At 43.5% G+C, this 27,005-nt stretch overlaps 2 protein-coding genes and 1 long non-coding RNA gene across 3 annotated transcripts in view; 1 reads left to right on the plus strand and 2 right to left on the minus strand.

Annotated features, from left to right (window-relative positions):
- Positions 1–6,656: 6,656 nt before the first annotated feature.
- Positions 6,657–13,474, minus strand: LOC309671621 (guanylyl cyclase-activating protein 1-like). The gene is made up of 4 exons (XM_082482895.1): positions 13,242–13,474; positions 10,013–10,162; positions 8,187–8,277; positions 6,657–7,161 (listed from the first exon to the last, which is right to left on the minus strand). The coding sequence occupies exons 1-4, from the start codon at positions 13,437–13,439 to the stop codon at positions 7,034–7,036; spliced, it is 567 nt and encodes a 188-aa protein (XP_082339021.1). The 5' UTR covers positions 13,440–13,474; the 3' UTR covers positions 6,657–7,033.
- A 2,705-nt stretch (positions 13,475–16,179) lies between these two features.
- LOC309671630 lies at positions 16,180–18,382 on the minus strand. The gene is made up of 3 exons (XR_014269168.1): positions 18,317–18,382; positions 16,651–16,848; positions 16,180–16,404 (listed from the first exon to the last, which is right to left on the minus strand). It is a non-coding gene; the product is annotated as an uncharacterized lncRNA (long non-coding RNA).
- A 246-nt stretch (positions 18,383–18,628) lies between these two features.
- GOLGB1 (golgin B1) overlaps positions 18,629–27,005 on the plus strand; it is a 62,317-nt gene continuing 53,940 nt past the window's right edge. The window contains exons 1-4 of the mRNA XM_082498385.1: positions 18,629–18,641; positions 24,614–24,710; positions 25,347–25,499; positions 26,226–26,378. Coding sequence (XP_082354511.1) covers positions 24,621–24,710; positions 25,347–25,499; positions 26,226–26,378 — 396 coding nt within the window. The 5' untranslated portion in view covers positions 18,629–18,641; positions 24,614–24,620. The remainder of the gene's footprint in view (positions 18,642–24,613; positions 24,711–25,346; positions 25,500–26,225; positions 26,379–27,005) is intronic.

The following is a 27,005-nucleotide window of genomic DNA, read 5'->3' on the forward strand; positions in this document are numbered from 1 at the left end:
GTGTTTGCGGCGGATGGCCGTGCGACACAGCTGGAGTCGGTGGTGGTGGAGGCGGTGCTGCAAAAGTGACTGGGGCCGCGATTGGTGTCTGCGCGCTGCGGCTCTTTGCGCTCAGTTTCCTGTTTCTCGAGTAGCGGCAGGCTTCTGTGCTATGGTTATTTTTCTGGCAGTTTTGGCACCAAACTTGTCGTTCTCGGCATCGATCACGTGTGTGTCCTGATCGCTTACACCGGTAGCATTGAAAATCTCGATGTCCGGAGGGTCTGGGTTTTGTGGTCGCAGGGGGCTTCAGGGGTGCAAGTGCCGCAAATGCCTGGCTTTGTGCCTGCACTAAGTTTTTCCCTACTGCTTGAATGGCATCAGCGAGCAAGGCTTGCTGACCAACGGGCACCCGACTCATTCGTTCTAGCATTGCTTTTATGTTAGCATCTAAGGGCAAGGTTACTAAAATCCTTTTAGTATAACTGTTACAGTTTTCTAAAATGCATTGGCGCAACAGTGGTCCCTTCATAAAATCAGCCATCTTTGTTAAGTTGATGGCTTCTGTTACTCTGTCAACAAAGGACGCAAAGGACTCGTCTCTACCTTGTTTAATGGACAAATATGATGGCGTGGGCGGTGAGGTTTTAACTCTGTGGAGGGCTTCACGAGCTAACCTCATTGCTTCTGCTGCCACTTCAGGGGCACTTTGCATTTGTGCATCAACACTTTGAAACTGCCCTGTACCCATTAGCTGCTCGACGGTGACTCCTAACAATGGGTCACCTTGCTGTCTTGGACTATGTGCAGATACTTCACATAGTCGTTGCCAATGAGCTTGCCATAACAATTGCTGAGACTGTTTTAGAATGAGACGCATTATATTTTTAATATCCTCAGGACACATTATGTCACTACTCCATATGTAATTTAGCATTTGTCTGGTGGGCTCACTATGGAGCCCAGATTCATTCACAGTATTACGCAATTGACTTAATAGTTTCCAATCAAAGGCTTCCCAGGATCCTACTCTTTGGTTTTGAGCATTTAACTGATACGTTATGGGGAAAGCTTGTGGGGGGCTGACTTGTTCTGCGATATCAAACATTCTGTGTGCAGCCGCTTCTCGAGCTATTTTTGACCAATCAATGCATGTGGAACAGAACGGTTTGTCAGAGTGACTCTGACTTTGTTGCCGGTTGCTCACTGCTATTTTTGACCTCGTCAAAAGTTTCCTCGTTAGAGGTTTCCACGTCCTTTGGCCCCTCCGCGAGTGGCGCGGTGGGGACAGGCGGCTATGGAGGATTTGGAGGTGGTGCAGTGGGCACCATTTTTGATAGAGGGGGTAAAGGAATGTGATTCTCACATGGCATGATTTGCTCTGGATTAGGATCTGTGCTTTCGAGGCGGCTGGTGGCTGCTGAGGCAAGGCGTTTTTCTGTTTGATACCTTTTTATACAATTAATTACTTCATGCCATGGTTTCATTAACCTTTTAGCTGCTTTATCATCATCTATAACTAAATCTCACAAGCAGTCTCCGAACGCATGCCACTCATCTACTTTAAACATTTTTTCTGGGTCTGTAAAAAAGCTTTTTGCTTTCCTCATTGCAATTAACTCGGCCAGGTCTTTTAAAGGGCCTAGTCCCCGCTTTTCTAAAAAGCGTTTTAATAATTCAAAGGCTACCTCTCTATCCATGATGCGCGCACTTGTCGCCCCTCTTCTTATCCGGCGACGCCTTTTGTCCGCGACCTCCATCTTGTCTGGTCCGGCGCAGCGTTTTTTCCTGTGGGTTAGCCTTTTCTCGGATGGCGGACCTTGCTTTCCTCTTGCAGGTCCAAGCACGGACGCGGTGAAAACGCAGATGCTGCCGGTCTTTTGCTTCCTGGTCGCTGCACCCAGAGCTTTTCCGAGCTCGCTGTCCGGTGGAGAACAGGGATTGGGGGTCCCTGTTCAGGCGCCACTTGCGACGAGCGAGGGAAGTCAAGCGGTCAAACTCAATATGAGTGATAAAGCAAGCTTCAACTTTATTGTGACACGCTTACATTTTTATACTGTTTTAGATAATTATGCCTACTAGTCATTCTTTGGCAAAGCTCTAAAAGTTACATTTCCATAGTCCCCCCTACTTGCGGTTAGCTAGCTAAGCGAGTTCCTCATTCTTTATGCTTCTTCTTCCTCAAATTTGTTTCTTTCTTTGCTGCAAGGTCAGCATGTCTTTGTAAAGTTTCTTATCAGCATAATTCAGCGCAGCTTGTGAGGCCTACTTCGGCTAACTTATGTCAACTGAGCCTCGCACAGATTTTCAAGCGAACTGTGGCCGAGATCATGCAACCATTCTCCAACAGCAAGCCAGAAAGAAATAAAGTACTTCAGAGCGCTCCGTCTCAATATTGGCAATATAACCCCTCTAACGTTCAATTGCATCTTTTTAAAGATTTATAACAAATAACTAACTGCTTAAGTACACCTAATAAATTGTATGCTACAGCTATGTGGCAGTTACAGTTTCGACAGTGCAAGTCAGTTTATAAATTATACGATTTCAAATTTTTTAAAAGTTTCATTGATGATAGAAAAATCAGCAAGATAAGAGATAGCCCACATGTTTTTACTTCTGGGCTGGGGGGGGGATCAAATCCCTGGTGCTGCAATCCATAAGGCTACCAAAAAGGATTGGCGGATTGGCTCGTGCTTTTGGCTGTGTTCAACGCGCAGAGGAACATGTTTTTATGATATCGCGACTGTTACCACTGAGAACCCAAAGACCAGCAATGCCGTCAACTTTGGAAGATGTGCTGTGCTTGGGCCTTTGGAATGAAATGGACTTTTTTTTAGAAAGTAAGTGCAAAGTCTTGTTGCCAAAAAAAAGTCTTGTTGCTGAAGAAGGACGTTATGGAAGTAATAACTCACCAAAAACACATCGGGACTTGCTCTCACCAGTTACAGGGCTGCTAATGCTCCTTCGGAAGGCCTGGAACACACGCAGGACCCACGCCGATTCGTCCCAGTGTGTCACGGAATCACAGAATCACGGAGTTTCAGAGTTGGAAGGGACCTCTAGAGATCATCCAGTCCCACTCCCCTGCCAAAGCAGGATTGCCCAGAGCACGTTACTCAGGACTGCATCCAGGTGGGTCTTGAAAACCTCCAGAGAAGGGGACTCCACCAACTCCTTGGGCAGCCTGTGCCGGTGCTCTGGCACCCTCACCGTGAAGAAGTTTTTCCGTGTACTTGAACGGAACTTCCTATGTTCTAACTTGTGCTCATTGAAAAGAGCCTGGCTCCATCCTCCTTCAACCCACCCTTTAGATACTTGTATGCCATAATAAGGTCTCCCCTCAGCCTTCTCTTCTCCCGGCTAAAGAGTCCCAGCTCTCTCAGCCTTTCCTCATAAGGCAGATGCTCCAAGCCCTTAATCATCTTAGTTGCCCTTCGCTGGACTCACTCCAGCAGTTCCCTGTCCCTCTTGAACTGGGGAGCCCAAAACTGGACACAGTATTCCAGTTGTGGCCTCACCAGTGCTGAGTAGAGGGGGAGAATGACCTCCCTCAACCTACTGGCCACACTCTTCCCTATGCAGCCCAGGATTGCACTGGCCTTTTTGAAGGACAGGATGAGAAGAAATCTGTTCAATGCTCAGAGTTAGGGAGGAGAAATCTGAGCTGAAGTTCTACATTTTTATTTTAAAGCATTTTTTTAAGCCCATTTCCACCATGTCCTGGGGATAAGTGTTAGGCAGCGTTTTTAAATGATCCTCGAGGATGTGACATCTCAATGCTGGGTCCTTCCACCATTATCCACATGGTGACTGGAGGAAGGGGACACAAGTAAAAGGATTTCAAAGGCTCATGCGACATACCCTCACTCCACACAGCCACAATCACAGAGAAAGTCCATGCAAGTCCATGACAAGCACATCCCAAATGATAACTTCAACACTTAACATCCTAACCATATTCTCTAATCCTAAACCCCTAACTCCAAACCCTCACCCTAATCCACAGAAGTTGTGGAATTCCCATCCTTGGAGATATATGAAAACCTTAATGTGCTGAATCCAAACCATAGCTCTAGAGTCTATCCTCCTCCTCCTAATTCTTCTATTCTTCTATCAAAGGGAACAGTTCCAAGATACTTTTATTGTACATTTTTTTAATCTTAACTGTACAAAGAAAGCCAAGTAGGTCAGAAAACAATTATCTCCCCTTTACAGAGATTTCCTCTCCCTCTCCCCAGTCTCCCTTCCCATAGCTTCTGACAAAGGCACATACACTGCCAGATTGGTCTCAAAGAACATGCTGGCTGCAAAGCCAAAAGCCAGTGAAATCATTCAGTAACAGAAGAACGGAAACGTTAAGCACAAAACACATGTCTACAACTGTCCTGGTTTGAGAGACACAGGACTAATTTATCTTCTAATGCTTGGGAAAACTGCCCTTTTAGAAGACTCCAGTGTCTGAATTTGTGAAAATATTTACTTTACAGCCAGCTATGGTGTGTGGGTCTCAAGGTCTCGGTGTTTTCGAGCTAGCCAGGTGCAGGGATGAGGAGGAGCAAGACCCGGGCACTTGACCCAAGCTGGCCAACAGGATTATTTCATACCATCAGTGTCACATTCATTATAAATTAGAAAGTTTGCTGCGAAATTCACTCTCTCCCTTGATGGCTGCGATCTTGAGAACTTTGTGCCCTGGTGCCGGAGCCCTGAGACCTTCCCTTCCTCCTGCAGTCGTAGCGCTCGGTGTCCGACGTTTGCTGTCCACGGCTGGGAGTGCACAGCTTCCTACTGATATAATTGGCTAAGTATAATCTTTGCATATTCTGTATTGGTGTCAGGATCAATATCAGTTCTTTAGTGCTGTTAATGTTAATTATCTAATCTTATTCTATTAAATCTGTTTATACTTCAGCTCTCAGGTTTTCTTGTTTTTCCCGATTTCCCTTTCCCAGGTGGGGAGGGGTCATCGGGTGATAGAATGATTGTTTAAATGACAACAAATTGTTATGGGTCTCTCAAACCATAACAACAACTTAGGGTAGTGATAGCATGATGTGTTTTTTTTTGTCTATTACAAATCTCATAACTGCATCTTAGCTGGGGAGTGTTCCAGCATCATCAGCAATGACAGCTAAGGAAGAACCAGTTTTCTATAATGTATATTTAAAAAATAAAAATAAAAAATTAAACTGCTTACAAATATTCAGGATTATTATTGAGAATGTACTGTGTACATGCCCTTCTTTATGTACATCGAGAAGATTCTGTACAGTGTGAACAGCAGCTTGCTTCAACACTGCTGGTAGCTACAACTTCTCAGTGATTTCTTTAATACATCTGCTGTACTTACAAAAATTCTTTACTTCCCTAAGAATTAAAAATAGTTTCTTACCTGTATGTCAGATGATAATAAAAATGCAGTTTTACTTGTAACTGACCCACAAAACTGCAGGAGACTGAGGACTTGTAACAGATATAGGACGAGTTCAACAGAGTCTTGAAAACCTCTGCCTTCCTCAGTCCAAAGGGACAGCAGAGTCCAACAGCAGACACTCATAAAATTCCTCTGGACAACTGAGCAATGTTTGCCAATACCCAGGTTGTGATTCCTCTCAGAAGCTCTGAGACTGCAGATGTGTACATGCCAGTGGGACCTGGAGTATGAGCCCACCTGGCAAAATGTTGGTGCCTACTCTAAACTTGATCACTCACTCTCTCAAGTTCCAGTGACAACGCTGACTAAATTTCCCTTGGCTTAGATGATAGCCTGGACACTTTGTTCAGTATATGTATGTACATCACAGAAGCTTAAATATAAGCAAGATTAAGTCCACTCTAAAGTCTTCTTGTTACAGGTCTGCAAGTTCTTCCTCCTGCATAGGCAAAAAAACGCCCAACTATGGCATAGGCACTCTGCTGAACTTTTTCTGCATTATTCTTACCTTCTGGTTCTCTCTCCAGATTCAAAGGAGCTTCTGTTTGTGACCTTACCTAACATTAGTGAACAAGATACAGTTTGCTCTGTTTCTATCCATGCTACATCACTCTTCCCATCGTGTACAAAGACACAGTCATTTGTGGCAGCACAACTTCACTCCAGTATTCACATGAAGAGCAGAATTCACAGGTCACCTTGCTGAGTTGTTTCTTTTGATTCTTAGGTTTTCTCCCCAAGAATAAAAAGAAAGACCAATACAGGATGTGTGAAGCAACAATATTAGGATCATCTCCACATACTTCATTTATTCAGTTGTGTGAGAGGAGAGTAGTGGAACAATGAGTGTAAGAAATATTTGATCTCTCAGGTAATTCTTCTGCTTTGGGAAACTGAGTAGCATATTTTCTCTGGTTACAGAAGCTGCTTCTAAACTGTTGACTTGTTTGGTAGAGTTCCTTGATCACAGAAAGCTGCAAACAGCAGCATTACTGACAGTGCAGTTGGGAACAGATTTGTCACTATCAGCCTTAAAGATTGATTTTTCTTTCAGCTCTTGAGATCTTATTAATAAAGCTACTTCTGTAGAGATTACCAAATCCAAGAATATCTGGTATGGACAAACATGATGGTGTTTATGATCTAATACCATGACAAGAACAGTGGAAGTTACATTCTTTTGACAGTTCTCTACATTGATAACAGTTTGAAGCTCTTTTGTACACATCAGAAATTCTCCACGCTCCATCATCCAGTTCTGTTAGTGCTCTTCACAAACTTAGCATTACTTTTAGTCCATTACAAAGTGAAAATCTGGGACACAGAATAAGGAGGAAATTTGTGCCCTGAAACTTGGTCTTTAAATTTTAAGAAGTCAAGTCAAATACTGCCACCCAGATCCAGGTTTTTTTCAACCTACCCTGCATGTATGTGGCTGAGCTTCAATATTTGTACAGGAACGTGCACTCGGATACACAAATATAGCAGTGTCTTTCTGTTCCTACTTCCATATGCGTGTTCATGGAAATTTTGTGTGTTTTTAAAAAAAGTTGTCTCTCCTTTCTGGTGTGTGTACACCCTTCTGTCTGTTGGCACATCATTTTGTCCCAGCTTGATTTATACACTATGTCGACGGTTGTTGATCATGGCCACAATGTGTGACAGGTCCAAACTTTTCATCATAACCTCCATGAACTCCTCGTCTTTCCTTGCTCCCTCCACAAATTCATCCAGAGAAAGTTCACCTGTGTCAGACACAGACAGAAGGTATTGGAATCATGCCAATCCACATTTGAAAAGGAAGAGCACAGTAATCTTACTTCAGAGACCACTTACTATACATGCACTGTTCTATAGCACCAAGAGGCCACAGAGAGTCTTTTTAAGCTTATATGAAACTTCCCTGATATTCAGGCAACTTCAGCTTCCTTTTTTTTCCCCACACAAGGGAAAGGGTACATAAGAAAGAATAGAAGAAGTGCGTAGCTAAGGAGTGGGATCATAGCTTCCTATAAATAAGGCTAGATCAGCCGTCTCCTTTTTGGCCTAACCTGTCATAGTCCTAACCTGCCCCATACTTGTTGGTTTTCATGTTTAAAAGAAGTGACAGAAGGAAGCTGTGACAGGCAGAAATAGGTTTTCCATCCTAGGTCAAAAAGCCCTTGTACAGGGAACCAGCTCGGCAGAGTTCTTCTGGAATAATCAGAAGAGCACATCAGAAGGTCATGAGCACATGAATAGCAAGGAAAGAAAATCTCTCAGGGACATACAGCGACAGGAGTGTTGATCAGCTTTTGAATGACTGGTTCATAGCACTTCATGTGCTTGCTGTACTGCCTGTAGCAGACCCAGTGAAGAAACTCTGAATTTCAACATTAAATTCCAGTTTTTCCTTTCCCTGCTGCTGAAATACTTAGAAGCAGCTGAGGCCATCTGTTAGTATTTCCCACTTCTAACTCTGACATAAGCACAGCAACATACACAGCAACATACAAAAAGAGAAGAAAAAAAACCACTCCAAAACCCCACTACCAAACTCATGGACAGAACACAGCTGAGACTTAGTACAGGGAACAAATCCTGTCATACTGATTATGCAGGAGAAAAATGCTTTAGCAAAAGTAATGGAGAATGCATTACTGGATGAGAATTGATATAACAAGCAAATATAAAATGAAGAGGCATAAAGCTCCATCAAGAAAGGAAGAAATGGGTGTCTCTCTGTAGCACAGAGACCATCTGAGTTGGATGACAAAGACAGAAATCTTACCATCTCCATTCACATCAATTTTGTTGAAGACTCGGTTGGTGAACTCTTCTGCACTAGTTTCATGGTCACCACCATTAATAGCTCGAATAGCCTAAAAGAAAAGAGCAAGAATAGGAAGCTGTCTAATGGCTCCCAAAACGATAGACTGATTCCACTGCAGCCTGTCAGCATAGGTTCAGAAGATGACAGTCATGCCTGGTACCTTCCCTATATAAATGAACAGCATCACAGGAGAACATAGCAGAAATCATCAGGCCTTATGGTTGACACTGAAAGGTGCAAACGGAGCATGATTCTGAAGTATGAAATGAGCTATGAAACCCAGAGGATCACCCTAAATCTGCTTAGGTAGAGGTTAAATGCTACAGAAATGACAGAATCAGGATCCATCTAATCGATCCACTTTCTATTACCCCGTGGTCCACCAAGCCTGTCAAACACTCTCTGACCAAACACTGTCAAACACCCTCTGCATGTGACATTACGAAATTCCTTTGTTATATGCTGTGGTCATTTATTTCTTTTCTTGCTTTCCCTGTTTCCATTTATATACTGCTTCCTGTGTGTCCTGCTTCTCCCTAAAGCTCACTGGAAATTAATATTCAGCTTGAGAAAGTTTAAGCATTATCACTACTGTTTACTGCAATTCACCTTATTGATAACCATATAGTGCTGGGTTCTCTTTTCTTTCCATGCCTAATTGTTTCTTTTGTTTAAGGATGTCCAGGAAATATGTGATTCCAGATCCTTCATATTGATTCTAAGACTATTAATTTTCTAGTTTTTTCCTTCTGATATTTGGTAAGTTTCCTCATTATTTTTCAAATGCCATTTTACTAAAATGAAATACCACTTCAGGAACTTCCTAAGGCTGCCAAAAAGACACTGAACTACACCCACAAAATTCAAAAGACAGTAAATTGGTTGCCACCACTTATAACCCACAAGATTTGTTTCTCAAGAGCAGTGAGTTAAACAATTACTACCTGTTCCTTCACTTAGATCTCTGAGTATTTCTGTTGCAAGTTACTTGTAGGAGGTTGTGTATTATTAGTTATTGATTTGTTTTGGTCTCTTCAATGCCCAGCACTAAAATTCACATCCAAATGAAAATGCATTACTAACATCTTATTAGTGGTTTTATATGTGGTCAGCTCAGGCTTCAAATCTTTATTAAATCAATTTTCTGACTTTTCTTATTCAGAAGTGTAGATTACTTAGGGTCATTGAATCTTTCCTGCATCTTTCTAGTTTCCCAGTCTCTACAGAATAATCTGAACTTCCAGCATGAATAATTCTGAGATATTCATAAGGTCATGTTTATGCCTGTAATTCCCACACCTTCCACAACAGCTCTTTGCACGCAATCTTCTCCATTGACGGTCTTTCTTTTTCAAACTATTTGCTAGAGTCAGAAATGTTTTATTACGTTGACATTTAGGAGCTGGTTCTAAAAAGCAAGCTGGGAGTAACTCTCCAACTACTATTCACATGGGGAAAAAGACATATGAAGGACACATTTCAGAGACTGCAACTGACGGTTACGGAGTCTGAGATCTTGGAAAGTGCAATTTAGGTCCTACACAGCTGAAACAATTTTATGGAGTTAGCTATGCTGTAACATATGCTGTGGTGGTAAAGAAGAGTCTGTCAAGTCTGTTTACTGGACAGACACAGAATGTGTGGGGAATTCTGCTAAAAGAAAAAATGCTGCTAAAGAAGGTCTTATCCATGATCAGCCATATGGGGAATAGTGAAAGTTCTACTTTTGTGGTGGAATTTGTCTTTAAGGAAAGAGGAAAGAACACAGACCCCTCAAGATTCACCTTAATGATGTTGAGCAATTCATGTCGATCAATGCAGCCGTTGCCATCTACATCATAGAGCTTGAAATACCACCGCAATTTCTGCTCCATCTTCCCACGAAGAACGAGGCTAAGGGCAGCCACATACTCCATGAAGTCAATATATCCATCCTGTGGGAAAATGAAAACCAAATTGTGACAGGAACGAACTGAGGGAGTTATGGCTCTGGAGCTGTTTCACTTTATTGCTCTTTAGATTCACAGCTGAAAGAGAAAGGAAAAAAATGGCACAAGAACTTGGGCTGAGGCAAAAGCTTTAGTACACAAACACACACACATGCTATTTCTCTGGCCACCTTTAAGATCTCCTAAATACCCGGATTCCTAAAGTTATGATCCATTATATGCCTAGGCTACTCTGTGCTTGCCACCTCCAGAGATGGAACCTGTCACTCCTCATGGCCAGTGTGAACAAACCCCTCTCTGTCCACCAGAGCTGACTGTCCATGGCCTCCTGGTAGAGAAAATTGATCCAGAGCCCTGGATGCAAGAAAATAGTAGATAATTCTACCTTAGGTTGTCTGTACTAGTCTGCTTTGTCTTTGTGGGAAACTACTGCTATTTCACTAAGCCATAGATCTCTTCTCCAATCTCTGGGGGGGAGAAAAAGTGACTGAAGATATTTTTTAAAATACATAGAACATGATTTGACAACTGGAAAAATTGTTCTGTATTTAGGTCTTTAAGCATTCAATTTCTTAAATCTACAAAAAAAATCAAAAACCTCTTGTTCCCTCTGCAGGAAAAATGCTAGACAGTAAAGGTTCACAATCCCTAGATTTAACACTGAATAAAATTTGAAGTGGTTAAAAAGAAACAACAAATAAAGTGCATATCTCTATCAAAGATTCTGAATAACTACTTCAAATGAAACTTTCATCTATTGAGGTATTTAAACAAAGTCAGATGCCTTTCTGGAACGGATGTAAATAAATATGTGTAAAAGGTGAAGGTAGGTGCACCAGCAGAGCACTACTGTTTTACAGCAAGGATCACAACATTTTAAAATATTAATTCAGGATCATTGTAGTACTCTCCTTATGTGAGTTTTTCATAACTTCATTGAGCAAAGTCACAGAAAACAAGATAACCACCTCTGAAGGTGGGAAGGAGGGCACGACCACAACCTATAAAACAACTATTGAAAATTTATCCTCTGTGTCCTCCACGGAGTTCTTAGAACCTGAAGGTCCAGAGAGCAGATGATTCCATACATCATCAATGTCTGTATTACTACAGGGTGACTCTTCCTCTGGGTGCTCTTGTTCCTTGCCCTTGTCTATAAAAGGAGCTTAGATTAAGTGGCTAACTATTAACAGGCTAAGATTAACTGATGTAGGTCCATCTCCATTAGTTGCCACACTCTTACTTCATTCCCCTTGAGATCACTATCACTTTATTTAGAAGATAGCTTTTTATCTTTGTACGACCAAATTTGAATTTGAGAGTCTTCTTAAAACATTGTTTACTGCATAACATGGGCCTCACAGGAGAACTTTGGAATGAGTAACATCCTTGAACAAATTTTAAAGTCCTTAGACATCTCAAGAAATGACAGAGGTAAAGGGAAAGACTTGTACAAGAACTGTTAACATGTCGGTTCAGTTTATAAAACAGCTTCTCATCACTATCATCATCCTGGGCACAGACAACTTTAGGATGAGAAAGGACAGTTGTTGAGATTCGCAGTCACTTCCAGTCATTACATCCGCCACAAGACCTCAGCTACCCTGATGGAGCCTGGCGGCTCCCCTCTTACCTTTAAGAATTTTGTAATATTCCTTAGCAATCCTTAACTCCTTATGCCTTCTCACTTGTTGTCCAAACCAACATTCTTTGCTCAATCCCTAGGCTTTCCTTCTTCAAAACTGACCCTGTGATTTCCCACCTGTTTCACATGTCTCTGTGACCAGTTCCTCTTTGACTCACAGACGCTTGCTCCAGTCATTTCAGAACCTTGGAGCAGAGCACAAGGATGAATTTTCCCAGGCTGCCATAAAACCAGATTTCTCTGTCATTGAGATTACAGGCCTGCAAGCATAGGCTTAAGTATATACGGATTTTTTAAAAAAAAAAGGCAAAAGTGAGGGTTATTGCATGCTTAAAGGAATTATGGGGGCTACTATTTCTTACCTTAGAGACAAACAGCAGTCACCTGTCAGAGTGAGGAATACCATCTACCTCCTAGCTACTGCTATGTGCTATGCCTCTGTCCTGGTTTCAGCTGGGATAGAGTTGATTTTCTTTCTAGTTGTTGCTAATTGATGTTGATACTATGCAGAGACTTTTTCCAGTTTCCCATAGAAGCTGAGAAGGAGCACACACAGAACAATGGAATGGCCAATGAAATATTCTGTACCACAGATGTCACATATATAAATGCGGGTTGGCCGGGGAGCAGGAATCTGGGATCACTGCTCGGGACAGGCTGGGCAACCAATTTACTGGGTGGTGAGAGTTACTTGGGTCATATTAATTCTTATATATTATTTTACCATCATTATTATTATTGTTGTTATTTTCCTTTTTCTGTTATTGTTCTATTAAACTGTCTTTACTTCAACCCATGAGGTTTTTTCCCCTATTCTTTCCCCTCCTTTGTCCCTCTTCTCCTTACTCTTCTGGGGGGAATGGGGAGAACTGCATGAGCCACTGTGTGGTCCTAGATGCCGGCTGGGGTGAAACCATGACAGCCTCCTAGCACCGAGGAGAGCCACATAGATTGTCTGCCCATGCAGTCTTAATTTCAGCTGCCAAGTACCTGGAAATTACTTCCTCTGTAAATGTTATAATTATTTCTATTGTGTTTGATTCCTGTAGTCTCTACTATCTAATACACATATATTTTTAAATATTAAGAACATATAAGAATAGGAATAATAATGAAATCTCCTTTCATTAGTATTTTGTTAGTCAAACAAGGCTGAGTCAATTAATACACAATAAGGAATTCTCAAAATTCAAAAATAAACTTGCTCTAGGTAGACAATAAGGTGTTATTACCTATGGTTATGTTATCTATGTCATTATCTATGCACATTAATTTGCTCCTTGCATTCAGCTACTTTACGTTACTGTCCCTCAGCAGCTTTCCACACCAATGTTTGTGAGAGAAAACCAAGGACCCTAAAAGTGCAGGAGTTAGTTTGCTACCTCGTAAGGTAGTTAATTTTCTTGCCAGAGAACTCACCTTGTTCATATCAAACGTGCGGAACATCTGCTCAATGTACTCATTGGCCTCTGGATCCAGCCCTCGAAGCCCAAAGAACTGTTTAAATTCATGCTCTGTCAGCTGTCCAGAAGGACACTCCGTCATGAACTTTTTGTACCAGTGATGGATCTCAACAGCCTGCAGATCATCCACTGTTGAACTGCTATTGTTCCCCATGCGTATGCGTGGTCAGAAGAATGATACTACAGGAATGATCCTCTTCCTCCTGCCGCGCTCACAGCACTGCCTGTCTGCTCCTGTTCACGTTTGACATTGGTGTCAGTTAAGTGAGGGCTCTAACTTTCCACAAGCCAATTATAAATGTTAATCTGCTCAGAGGCTGATTTACAAACCTGAAAGTTTCAATGATACAAACAGTCTTCTTAGAATGGAAAGGAGGTGCAAGATAATCTAGCAAATCACTGCTATTTCAGGAGCCAAATCAGAAACAGTGAGAAGGTTAATCAGACACTGGCACCATGAGCTATACTGATTTGGTACGCTACTGTATTTTTAACTTTGATATAATTATACATGAAGATAAGAGGGAAAGGCTACAAGATGTGGGATTTGAGGTGAAGTAAAGAACTGCTCCTCTAACTGGATTTGAGAGTCTGTTTTCTCAAACAGAAATGTTGGATAACTTAGCATGTAGAACCAGAAAGTGTTACAGAAGCAGCTCATTGTAAATATTAGGCTATGTGGGAAGAAGCTCATCTCCACATAGATAAAGGGACACAGATGAACAGTGGCAGTTGGGGGCACCCAAATAATCCCCTGACCTGGCTAATCCCAGAACCACCACAGAAATGCAATCAATCCATAAAAGGCTCATCTGCACAAAAAGGAAGGAGCAAAAAGAGACAACCACAGCCTGGGGAACCCAAATAACCCAGGAAAAGAAATGAAGCCCCTGTCCCAGCTCCTTCTAAGGCTGTCATAGGGGAGCCATCAGCCCCATGGGCCTGGAGGTGATACCCATGGCAATGAGTCAATTGGAGGGGTTGTCAGAGTACCTTACAGACTGAGTGGGGTTACTGCCTAAGAGTATGGAAAGCATTGTGGGGTGCAGGGAAAGATCATTTGGGGATTGCAGAAGACTTATAATGGGATGTTTAGAGGAGGAACTAAAGGTGGGGAAAGGGACGGTCTAGATGGTTTGGGGATGAACAAGCATGGGAAAATCGAGGCAAAGGGGATACAAAGGGCTGGCTGCATGTAAAATGGTTGCTGTTCAGTATGAGGGTCTAGCCATGCCTTGTGCCTGATCAGCACAGTCTGTCCTGTCTTCTAACATTTCTAACTCTTTTTTTCTGGCTGTGCAGCTCTGTTGTGTGTGCATGGGGATTTAAACACCCACAACTGAAGTGGGGACCATGGGTCACAGCAGCCTGCATGTATTTGGTACCAGCAACTGGAATCACTGAGGATCTAAGTGCCAGCAGCTGGTGTCAGACCATGGATCACAGAGTCCCACATGTCTTGGGTCCTAGCAATTGGAGTGAGTGGTAGTACGTATGTCAGTATATGATCACTAGTGAATATCAAGCCGGACTAGCCAGCAAATAGGTTAAATGGTTTGGGAAGCAGGTGTGTGTATGTCTCTGTTAGTGAGACAGCTGGAGGAGTTGACTATCGGAAAGACCCAGTAGCCCAACTGCTGGGGACACTGTAGGGTGTGGGGTTGAGGGAGACTCACTTGTGTGTGTGTGTTTCTCTGTGCAGGAGACAGACAGCTGGAGAAAGCAAGGATCCCGAGAGTCTCATCAGGGTTACTGGAGGGACCCGCAGTGTACACATCTGTGTGTATGTTGGTGTGTGCAAGGGGATCTGTACAAGCAACTGTAGCGGGGCTGTGGGCCTTGGGGGTCTAGCATGACTAGGTGCCAGCAGCTGGGGAGACCGGGCACCCAGAGCCAGCTGCTGGGTAGACAGAGCGTCTAAGCCCAGCTACTGGAGCGATCTGCATTGTGTGTACATGTCTGTTTCCCGCTGATGGATCTTCATCCTGATCAGCCAGAGAGGGGGACAGGATGCAGCCATCCGTGCCGTTAGTGTTTGTGTGAGTGCTGGGTGGTTCTGTCTGTGTTGCTGGCTTGGTGCATATGTATATATGTGTTGTATACATGTGTTTGTGTGTGTGCCTACTAAGAATATATTCTCATCTTTGCAACTGGTTGGCCCCGGGGGCATGGCGCTGTAGCAACCTCACCTCTATCAGGCCACCATATCTAACAACTCCTAATAATAGCACAGACAAATCAGAGGCAATCACCGTGTTTACTTAGGAATGGTTGTCATTCCAACATTTTATCCTCACAAACCCGTATCTGTTAAAACACAGTAATAGCTTTTTTTTAGTGTAATTTTAAAAAAAAAATAATCCAAACGCATAATCATTTTATAATAAAACAAAGAGAAGTAATTTTAGATCCTGAAACAACGAACAGTGCTAAACAGTCCATGTACTTATCTTTTGTGGCTAGCATCATATAACAATGTAAGTAGTACCATCTCAAATTCACTTTCTCAAGAGCATACTAAATCAATGCAACAAGACTATGTATCCCATATGTTTCAGCTACTTCTACTGAAGCTGCAGATAAACATTATTAAGACCATTAATTTTTTTTTGTGGTACTGAAATGTAGTGAGATACCAGCGTAGCTGAGCCTTGAAAATTATCTGCATTAGTCCATTTAAGGACAGTGTGCAAAGGAGATGGAGGATTTCTATCTCTGTTAGACACCACTATTAAACATTCTTAAACTAAGAACTCAGTGTTACGTTCAAAGTCTTGTTTATGAACAAAGAGGGAGTATACCTTACATATAGAATCATAGATCATGGAATAGTTTGGGTTGGAAGAGACCTTACAGACCATCTATGATCTAGTTCCACTCCCCCTGACATGGGCGCGGACACATTCCACTAGACCAGGTTGCTCAAAGCCCCATCCAACCTGGCCTTGAACACTTCCAGGGACAAGGCATCTACAACTTCTCTGGGCAACCTGTTCCATATTTGGGATTGCCCCAACCCAGGTGTAGGATGTTGCATTTGGTCTTGTTGAACTTCATGAGGTTTGCACAGGTCCACATCTCTAGCCTGTCAAGGTTCCTCCGGATGGCATCCCTTCCCTCTAGAGTATCAACCACACCACTTTAAGTATATATGTAAAGTCAAGAATTTATTGTTAGAGTAATAGAATTTTTAACGGTCTAGTTCAAGAATCATCATTAGTTTAGATCTAATTACAGGAAAGCAAAGAAAAATAATGTAGGTTGAGTACTTATATACAGGAAAAAAGTTGCGCTAATAACAATTTTACATTTAAAATTGCAACACACACACATTGTTTCTATGCCTTTTCTGGTGTTACACTCACCTGACTGCTGCTCCTCTGGATATTAAGATTTGTGGTTCACTCTGACGTTTGTGGTGGGGGGGTGTCATGGCAAGTTGCAGCATCTAGACTCTTTCACTGGGAGGAACATGATGTTCTTGTTAATGGTTTCATCCTCCTCTTCTTTTTTTTTTTTCTTTCTTCTCTTTCTTCCCACTTAGGCTCATGTATATATGTTTGCTAAAATAAATTTACACATTACTTTTTTTACATTTACATTTGAATTTACCCTATATGGTGCCCTGTACCTTGGATACATTCGCTCTGTTACCCCTAAAACCAGTTTTGTCCAACCCTTTTCTGCATTTTTTTAACTGATCATTAGTTAGTTGTTTATAGCCATGGGGTCTCCAGCATGAAGCCTGTGCCCCATCTCTTATCGCCCCATGTCTGTTCTCCTCTATGCCAAATCCTGCATCTCCACTTCTCAAGACCTCAGCTGTTTTACCAGGCCTGTATTTCTCTATTCTACATCATTGTGTTACAGTTGTAAATATCTCATTTTACCAAGAATAACTGCATGCTAATATTACCTATATAAAATCATGGTTGTACCACACACGGATAAATAAGTAAAATAAGTTAGCCATAGACACCTGATAATTGGAGAAACTGCTCTCACAGCTAAACCAAGTGAACAAAGCTGCAGGCAGGCTGTGAAAAATTCCGCGCAGGCCTAGAAAGCCTCAGTCCTGAGGCCTTGTGAACACAGTACAGACCCTACGGCAATACCCTGTGGCAGCACTATGTGGCCGCATCAGAAGCAGGAATAGGAGTGCATTTGAATGTATATGATAACACACAATGAAGACAGCTGGGAGGTGGGGGCGACTGCACCGCTCAGACTTCATGAAGTCTTCAAAAAGCCAAGTGCAAGATCCTACACCTTGGACCTTGGACTTGTACTATCGGTACAGACCTGGTGGTGAACAGAATGAGAGGAGGTCTGAGGAGAATGACTCAGGGAAACTAGTAAACAAAAAATTGGACAGGAGCTGGCAATGTGCAGTTGCAGCCCAGAAAGCCAGACACATCCTGGGCTGCATCAAAAGAAATGTGGGCAGCAGGTCGAGGGAGACGATTGTTGCCCTCTACTCTGCTCTGGTGAGACCCCACCCGGAGTACTGTGTCCAGCTCTCAGACCCCCAGTACCAGACAAACATGGACTTGGAGTGGGTCCAGAGGAGACCATGGAAATGGTCAGAGGGTTGGAACGCCTCTCCTGTGAAGAAAGGCTGTGAGAATCAGGGTTGTTTACCCCAAAGGAGGCTCCAGGGAAGACCTTAGGCCTTATTATTCCTTCCCTTATATTGCAGCCTTTCAATATATAAAAGGGGCTTAGAGGAAAGACGGAGGTAGACTTTTTCCTGACGCCTGCAGTGACAGGACAACAGGCAACGGCTTTAAGCTGAAAGAGGGCAGGTTTAGACTGAACATCTCTGGAAGCATTCAAGGCCACGTTGGACGGGGCTCTGAGCAACCTGGTCTAGCGAAAGATGTCCCTGCCCACGGCAGGGGGCTGGACTAGATGGCCCTCAGAGGTCCCCTCCATCCACAAACCACGCTCTCACTCTGCAGCACCGATGGTGCTGCCCGGCACTGCAGTAGCCCCCCCCGCCGCGCGCGGCCCAAACCCACCCCCGGACACCTTCTCACCACACCCCTCAAGAAAGCCTTGGCTGATTGGTTGCTTCCTTGTTATTGAGCGGGTCCCCAAGCCCTACTCGGGATTGGTGATTTTGTGCCATGTTGCAGGATAACCATGGCGCCGAGATGGCTGCTTCGCAGCAATTAGCTGATGATCACGTCTATCTTGTGTCTCTGTAGCTGATTGGCTGTCCTCCTGTGGGGAGGCGGGGCCTCTCTGGAGGCGGAAGCCGCCGCGGCGTGTTCCGGTGCTGAGGTGGCTGGGGCGGGACTGGACGTGCAGTGGTGGAGTCGTGGCTGGGCCGGCGGGTGTGGGTCGGCGGCAGGTCGGTGCCTTCGCTCCTCTGCTCGGTGTTGTCCTTCCGCTGTGAGTGCTCTGTTGGCCTGCTGCTGTCGCTCGGCTCTCGGCGGTGGCCGCGGACCGGGCTCCTTCCGCTGCGCAGCGCTGGGACACCGCTGCCAGCCCTGCCGGGAACGACCCTGCCGTTCTGTAGGGCCCAAGGAACCGGGGAGGGTTCGCAGTTTCTTGGGGTCCGGGGCGGTGGGGAACAGTGGGGCGGGCTGGGCCGGCGGCGGTCCTCTCTCTCCCGGGCTCCGTGGTCCGCCCCGGCCCCACCACGCCGGTGCCTACACTGCGGCCGTGTCGTTTTTCGCCAGCGGTCTCACCGCGGTGCCCAGGTGTAACTGGCAGCGGAGCCCGTCCCGGGAAGGATTCTGCTTCGTGAAGCCCGCCGGAGGCATTGCATTGCGGAGGCTCTCGTCGGTACATCTGCGGACTGGTGGGGCAACCGTGCGTGCCTGTAGCTGCTTCGGCGCCGGCTTCCCCTTCCCTTGGTGGGCGGTTGTTGCTGGCTCCCAAGGCTTGGGAGTGTGGGTGACAGCGGTGGTCGAGATCTGTTGCTCTCCTTCAATCCGTGTCCCTTTCAGAGCCCCTCTGCACAGTGTGAGAGGTTTGGTCCAGGGCTTGTGTACAGCAGCAATGCCTTCCATGCCTGTTTGCCATCAAAAGAAGGGAAATGCAAAGAATTAAACTTAATTTACATATAATAAACTTATAATAGAATAAATTAGGGTAAAACATTGTCAAGTCTTTCTTCCCTATGGCTGATACCCTAGAGATAGAAATGCCGGGATTTATGCACTGCTTATTGGTTGTATGCAGACTGTCCTATGACTAGTAATGGGCTTAGGCTGTTGGGTCAGTAAGGGAAGTATGTTTCAGAGTAAAAGAGCCTCTTCTAGAACACTGCTGGTAGTCCCAGTGTTCAAAGTAAAGTTTTATGAGCAAAAATTCATTAGTCATAGCAATGCTGAGCAAAACATTATTTTCAACTGCAGCTAGAACACAAACTGTACTGGCTTACGTCCTGAACACAGTGCAAGTCTTTTGCATTCTGCTTTTAATTACAAAAATGAAAGTCTGTACCAAGGTCAGTATGACTCTGGAAGAGCAATAGTCTTGTCTGTGAGAGTTGTACTGTTTACTTTATTTGGGTGAGGCAGTGGAATTCAAAATAACCTCTGTCCTTTTGTGTTTGTCTACTTCTGTTTGTGAGGAAATTGGCTAACATTGTATAATGCTTTCCTGCTATAAGCTCAGAAGTAAATATGAAGTGCAAGCACCAAGGTATTCTTGCCACAAGTCCTTGAGGCTAATGCATAAGACAGCTACCGCCTTGTGTGTGGACTGTTGGCTTTGGGATAGTATTTAAACCTATGTTATGCTTATCCTTGGATTTATTCTTAGGGAGAGTTTGTAGGAGGCTGAGCAAGGCTCTTTACAGTGGCAGGATGAGAGGCAACGAGCGCAAACTGGAACATAGGAGGTTTCCTCTGAACATCGGGAAGCACTTTTTTTACTGTGTGGTTTACGGAGTACTGGCACAGGTTGCCCAGGGAGGTTGCAGAGCCTCAAAAAGCTGTCTGCACATGGTCCTGAGCAGTTGTCTCTAGGTGGCCCTGTTTGAGCAGGGAGGTTGGACCGGATGACCTCTGGAGGTTTCTTCTAACCTCACCCATTATGTGATAAGATCCTCCCTGAGCCTTGTCTTTGTTGTCCTTCACTGAATTTGCTCCAAGTTCCCACTTCTGTTGTTCTAGGGAGCCCAGAACCAGACACAATACTCCAGATGTGGTCTCACCAGTGCTGAGTGGAAAGGAAGGATCACCTTCCTCCTGGCATTGCTCCTAATGCAGCCCAGGATGCTGTTGGCCTTTGCCATGAGGGTGCATTCATGGCTTATGGTCAGCTTGTCCACCATCATCCTCAGGTCCTTTTCTGCAGAGCTGCTTCCCATCTGCTCTGCCTCCAGCATATACTGGTGCATGTGATTATACTTCCCCAGGTGCAGGAGTTTGCATTTCCCTTTGTTGAACCTCATGAAGTTCCCCTTGGCCCATTTCCCCAGCCTACCCAGGTCCCTCTGGATGGCAGCACACCGATTTGGGGGTATCAGCCACTCCTTCCAATTTTGTGTCAGCTGCAAAGTTGCTGAGGGTGCACTCTGCAGTGATACCGGACAGCTGCCTCAGCGCTTCTGGGTGCATCCTGTCAGACCCTGTGGACTTGTGTATGACCAGTTTGTGCTCCCTAACTTGGTCCTCTTCCACATAAGATAAGTCTTCGCCCCAGACTTTCCATCTGTTCTCAGTGGACTGGGATTGCCAAAGCCTAGTCTGGCCACTAGAAACTGGGGGAAAGAAAACAGTGAGTACCTCAGCCTTTTTGGTGATCAGGGCACCTGCCGCATTTAGCAGCAGGCCTGTGTTTTCCCTGGGCTTCCTTTTGCTGTTTATGTAATTGTAGAATCACTTTTCATTCCCCTTCACATCCCTTGCCACATCCAGCTCACCTGAGAATACGATTTAAAGGTGAGCTCAAAAGACGTGAATCTATAAGACTTGAGTTCAGGTTATTAAAGTCCATGCCTGTGCAAATAGGTGCAGACAGGCCTCAGTTCCTCTGTTTGCATTTTGAGGAGGCCAACTAAGCCAAGCCCGGCAAGGCATATTATCTTGAGTTCGGTATGAAGTTAATGTAGCTAGCCTGGACAAAGGCCAGGGAATAATTTCTCAACATGGTCCATGTACGCACACTTGAAATTGTAATACCTGTAGAATGCAGATATGTGCTAAGCCCCATACGTATTTCTGGTTACAATGGATGTCTGCAGGTGCCTAGATTCTACTTTTTGCCATTTTTCTAATACCACTTCTAACAATTCATCTATTGGTTCTATCAGTCTTAAGTCATGTTATCTTATATTACTTCATGTCACATCCCAACCACATATTGTACATTTGTGACTTTTAGAAACTGCGGCCTAATGCTTGATAGGAAGATCAGATGCATCCTCTTCAAATGTTAGTGGAAGTCAGAAATTCACACTTTTGCATTTGGATGGCTGTTTTCTAAAATGTGGTTTTACCATTGCCAAGACAGCACGCTCTGTTCCTCATTGGGGCATTGTGGGGGTGTTGGTTTACCAAACTGTAAATACTTTATTGTTCTTATAATGAGCCAGGGATTCCAGGTCTTTAAATGAGCCTTTTATGTTACCAGCTTGGTGAATGGTTGACGCTGACAGAAGAAATTTCTCTAATAGGAACTGGAAAACTCTATTATTCTGGAATTCTGTGCCTCAGTCTCGCTCAGGGCCAACTGAGAAATAAGCAAAGTGGTAGTATTTTTTCATTGGCTATTGTATTGATACAGAATGTGGGCAATCCTGGTTTTCTGACAGAATGCTTCTTGAGTAGTTTCATCCTCTAGAACTCTTCACAAGAGACTGTCTGAGGCCTGGCTTCTTGCTTCATGTCCTTTTGCTTCACTGACTGCTTCTCAATCATTTTGTTCTGTAGACTGAAGAACAAAACACTCGGGAAGCAGTTAGTGAAGCAAAAAGACATGAGGCAAGATGTCTCTGCAGGAACGGGAGAAATACATTTTCCTGAACAGGGAAGACTTTTCACTTTTTATGCTTATTGCAAATGACCGACTGTAATAATCCTAAAGCCTACTGTGTAGGATGAAAAATGGGCTTATTTCTTTACTGTTGGATAAATTATTTTCCTTTTTTTTTTTTTTCCTGCCTCTCTCTCCATCAAGAGTCTTGGTTCATGCAACCTGTTGGTACCCAAGAGGTAAAAAAGAATGGCGTGAAGGAGCTGTGTAAGACTGCTCTGCCTTGGAAACCTGTTTACTACTAAATAAGCAGAGCTACAAGCTACTCGGTGCATAAAAGACATTGGTGTTCACATGCCCTTTTCTGCTATTGGTACTCTAATGTGCATTGTGACGTTTTCTAGGTCTGCAAAATCAGATGGTTAGAAGGTGTGACTGCTACAGAAAAATAATGCACTACCGTTCTCTCTATTGTCAGTATTTCCACACGTTAAGTGGCAGTCCAAGATCAAAGATTTGCTTACTGAGATAAAGGAGGTGGATCATTGTAGCGAGATTTAGAAGCCTACTTCTAGCTAAACAGAGCCGTCTTGTCATATTAAAAGATTCCATTTGATGGAGATAATTATTATGATGTAAATTTGATCTCATGGCTAATGTGAGTTTGCCTGGTTTCAGTTCACAGTATTGGAGCTTCTTTTATGTACAATTTATTTTGCCATTTACAGTCATGGACTTGCAATTGGGACAGATCTACAGCTTTTCTGTTAAGAGATATGCCAAGTGTCACATGTGATCTTTCTTCATAGAATACCAGAATGATGTAGGTCTTAAGGGACCTTGGGAGTTCATTTGGTCAAACCCTCTGCTCTTAGCATGGCTCACTTCAAAGTTAGATCAGGTCACTGTGAGCCTATTCCAGTATTATTTTATCGCTTTCCCTGTGCATATTTTTTTTCTGATTGAAGTTTCTTGTGCTGCAACTTGTGTCCACTGCCTCATGTCCACCAGCTGTGCATCTCATAAGAAGTGTCTGACTTTGTAGCTACCTAATAGGCAATTATAGTAGGGAAGACTGCAGTTATATCCCCCTCTTTATCCATTGTTCTCAAGACTGAACAAACTCAGCATTCTTAGCCTCTCTGTATGTCTTGTAATCCAACCCTCAGTTGTCCTGGGAGCTTTCTGCTGTACTTGCTTTATGTTGTCCCGGTCATTTTTATGTATTGGGGAGCTTGAAAGTGGACACTGTACTTCCAACGTAGTCTTACAAGTGTTAAATAGAAAGGAATGATTGCTTCTTTAAACCTGCTGGCTGCAGTCTTGCTAATACAACTCAGTATATAGTTGACCTTCTCTGCTGTGAGAGCACACTGCTGACTCATGTTGAGCATATCCACCAGCATCCCTGGGTTGTCTTCTGCAACACAGTTTTACAGCCAGTTGGTCCCCAGCCTGTACTACTGCATCTGTTTGTTTTATCCCAGGTGTAGGGCTCTGTATTTGCCTTTTCTGAACTTCACGGTGTTTCTGTCTGTTTCTCTAGCCTGTTGAGATCCCTCTGGTTGGTAGCTCTATACTTTGGCTTATCAAGTGCTCGTTAGAATTTGGTGAATTTATAGAGGTAGATTGCATCCCATTGTCTGGGTTAATAATGGGGAACTTAATCTGCCACTCTCCTCAGAATGGCAAATTTTGCATTTCTGGCTGGTACTGCTGCATTTTTCTGGTTCTCCAGTTCCACTTGCTGGATAATTTTGGCTCCTGAATTTCAAGGAGAAGGAAAGTATGCTAAGCAGCAGCCAGGGAATATATGCCCTCACCAGACCATTCCCCTATGTCAAGGTCCTGTCATGTCACATATGTGCCTTGCAGAGGTCTCCTCTCTCTAATGTGACACGCTTGCATCAGGGTTGAGTTCACCATTCCCACTACTTATTAACAGAAAGATTCTTATATGTATTTACAGTCCATGTTTGGCCTGTAAATAAGTGACTTCATTTAAGAATTGCTTACTCTTCATTTATGTAAACTTAACAGATCATGGATCTGTGATGTCATTGTTAAGAAAGATCAAGAATGAATTATTAGGGTGACTTGAAATCTGCTATCTAAATGTATTTTTCAATCATATTTGTAGAGTGGTGAAGGTATCTTCATATGTCTTACTAGCACATCCTCTCCTTTTATGTTCAGAGAGTCTGTCTGCTTTTGTTAACATGACCATTTCTTTATTCCTGAGTTTTTACTTTGGCTTTTCACTCTTTACAGAGGAGACGTATTCCCTGTAAGCCTGATCACCTCTATAACGTTAGAGAACAGCATGAAGGGATGCTTATGCTTCTTAGCAGTTTTGACTCTGTAACTGTATTCTGACTCTTTGTTTTATTTTAGGCTGAAGATGCTGAGCCGTTTGTCAGGTTTAGCAAATACTGTTTTACAAGAGCTGTCAGGTGATGATGGAGATGCAGTTACTGAATCCTCTGTTGCTGTAAGTACAGTGTTTGGATCTAAAGACTTTCAGATCTTATTGAGAATTAGTTTGGGGAGTGTGAATCATTCCACTGCAGTGAGAACTGTTTCCTGCTGCTTCATTGCTGAGCACTAGACTGAGCTACTCTGCTTCTCCTATGTTCCTGACCTCTTAAGTTAGCGCTTTTGTGGGGCACACCGTAATCTCCTTAGTTTCCACATCTCAAGGTGATCCTAGAAAACAAACTAGAATTAGGGTGAAGAAGGACCTTTTTTTAAGAGTATTAATGATTCTGTGTACCAGAAAGGGGAGTTCTGCATGAATGGGTGACAGTGGAAGGCTTGGTCTGTATGTTGCTGTTGAGACAGTGTACTTGAGACAGTGGATATCGTGTGAGTGATAGAGTCTCTCCAGTGCCACTCATTTCAGATTTGTTGATGGTGTGTTCAGCAAACGTGCTCTTTTTTATGTATTGGCTCATGGTAATCCTGAGCTTTACTCCTGGTTTCACCTAATTATGTATAGGTCTATAGGCTACATGAAATGCTTGCAAGGAACAGAGTGCAGCATTGAGGATCGGAGCTGGAGATTTGGATGCTATGCTGCAGTCTGTTTAAACTTTTTTCCTCCAGAGCGCTCGTTTCACTGTTTCAGGTACAAGCGTTAGAGCCAGAAGTGGAAAGCATGGTGGAAGCACCTGAGGAGCTATTGGAGCGCCTAGCCCAAACAGAAAAACTAGTTGTTCAGCTGAAGGATTTGATCCGGGAAAAGGATGCCCTGCTCCAGCAAAAAGAAACTCTACTCAAGGTATCATTTCCTTTAGCAGGGACCTGGGAGCAAGAGTAAAATGCTGCTTCAGCTTTCCGTGCAAGATAGTCTCTGTTTTCTTTTGAACATTTGAGACACATGAACTACTAGACGCATTAATTCCAGAGAACTATTGGGAACTAACCCAAGAGATGTAGGATAGCTTCTGTTAATTTTGCTTCTGGAGTAGATAAGTTACGTCCAAGTTATGTAGCATTTTGTCTCGGAGCTCCTCAAGGCCTGTGCAGATTCCTGGTGGCTCTAGTAAATACTGTGAAGTTTTTCTTTCCCCACTTCTTAGTGTTTGAGACAGAGTAGACTGTGCTGCAGTCACCCAGTGTTCCAGTGGTTTTTATGGCATGTAACCAAAGATACACGTTGCTTACCCTGAGGCATGACATGAGAGAAAGTACAGTTACTTGAGACAGTGTTGAGGGACTGCATATAGTAGAAGAAGTCAAACTGAGTTTGTACTGACTGCAAGGAGAAGTGCCTTGAGTGGTCTGTCCCTTGAAGAGAAAGTACTAGAGCAGAAACTATTTTGCTATATATAGTGTTTCAGAGGAAAGTTGTTTCCTGGATGTGTTTAAATTAGCACTGTTACTGGGGAGGGAGGTTTGGACAAAGAACAGCAGATTGACAAATTATGTAACTTTTCCAAGTGGTGCTTTCAGGGTGATGGCACTGGAATTTTAAGTGCACTCAGTTTGTATCGTTCTTTTACAGGAAGAGCGAGAGGCTGCAGATGCTAAACTGATGAAGCTTAAACTTCAGGCCAAAGCCAAACTGGCCTCACTGAACAAACGCATTGAGGAGCTGACAGAGAAAGGATCACCATTGCCCACAAAGACCTTACCCGAGGAGCAAGTGTACCTCAAGGTTGGGAGAACAGGGCTACTTAAGAGATGTTAGCCTCTACTGATAATCTGGTGCCACCCTACATTTTAGATCCCAGTGAGCTAGCAGGTCCTATCTCTCTCGATAGCTGGGCATTCATAGTTCCAGCAAGAACGTCTATGCTGTAGCACTATGCTTGTACTGCAGATGCCCTTGGAGTGCGCAACTTGATCTCCTCAAGGGTATGGGCCAGTTTTGCTTTGCATACCTTCAGTAATCTGTTGTAGCAAAGTTCTTTCCTGCGGAAATCGCATGTCTGTCTGAGCTGTAAGTTTCAAAATGTTATCTGTTATATAAGTTCAGCAAAGGAGAGGGAAGGTTGGCTGAAATACAAGAACAATGAGGTAAAGAGGTCATTAAAATTGAAAGGCAGTAACTTAAATGTAAAGAAAAAAAAATACATATTTTCCAGCCATGTAGCTTCCTGTGCCTCCACAAAGTCTTATGGTTAACAAGCCATAATTGTGTAAAGCTAGGTAGAAAATGAGGGGCAAGTGTCCTGTACCAAGACATTAAAGAAGCTATTAGCTACTAGCTAGAAACTCCTATCAGAGCTGGTAAATTTTGAAAAATTAAAATTGTTCTGCTGACCACATAGTTTTCTTTAAA

This window comes from Vanellus vanellus (genome assembly GCF_965231255.1).
Source record: "Vanellus vanellus genome assembly, chromosome: 1".
Classification (NCBI taxonomy): domain Eukaryota; kingdom Metazoa; phylum Chordata; class Aves; order Charadriiformes; family Charadriidae; genus Vanellus; species Vanellus vanellus.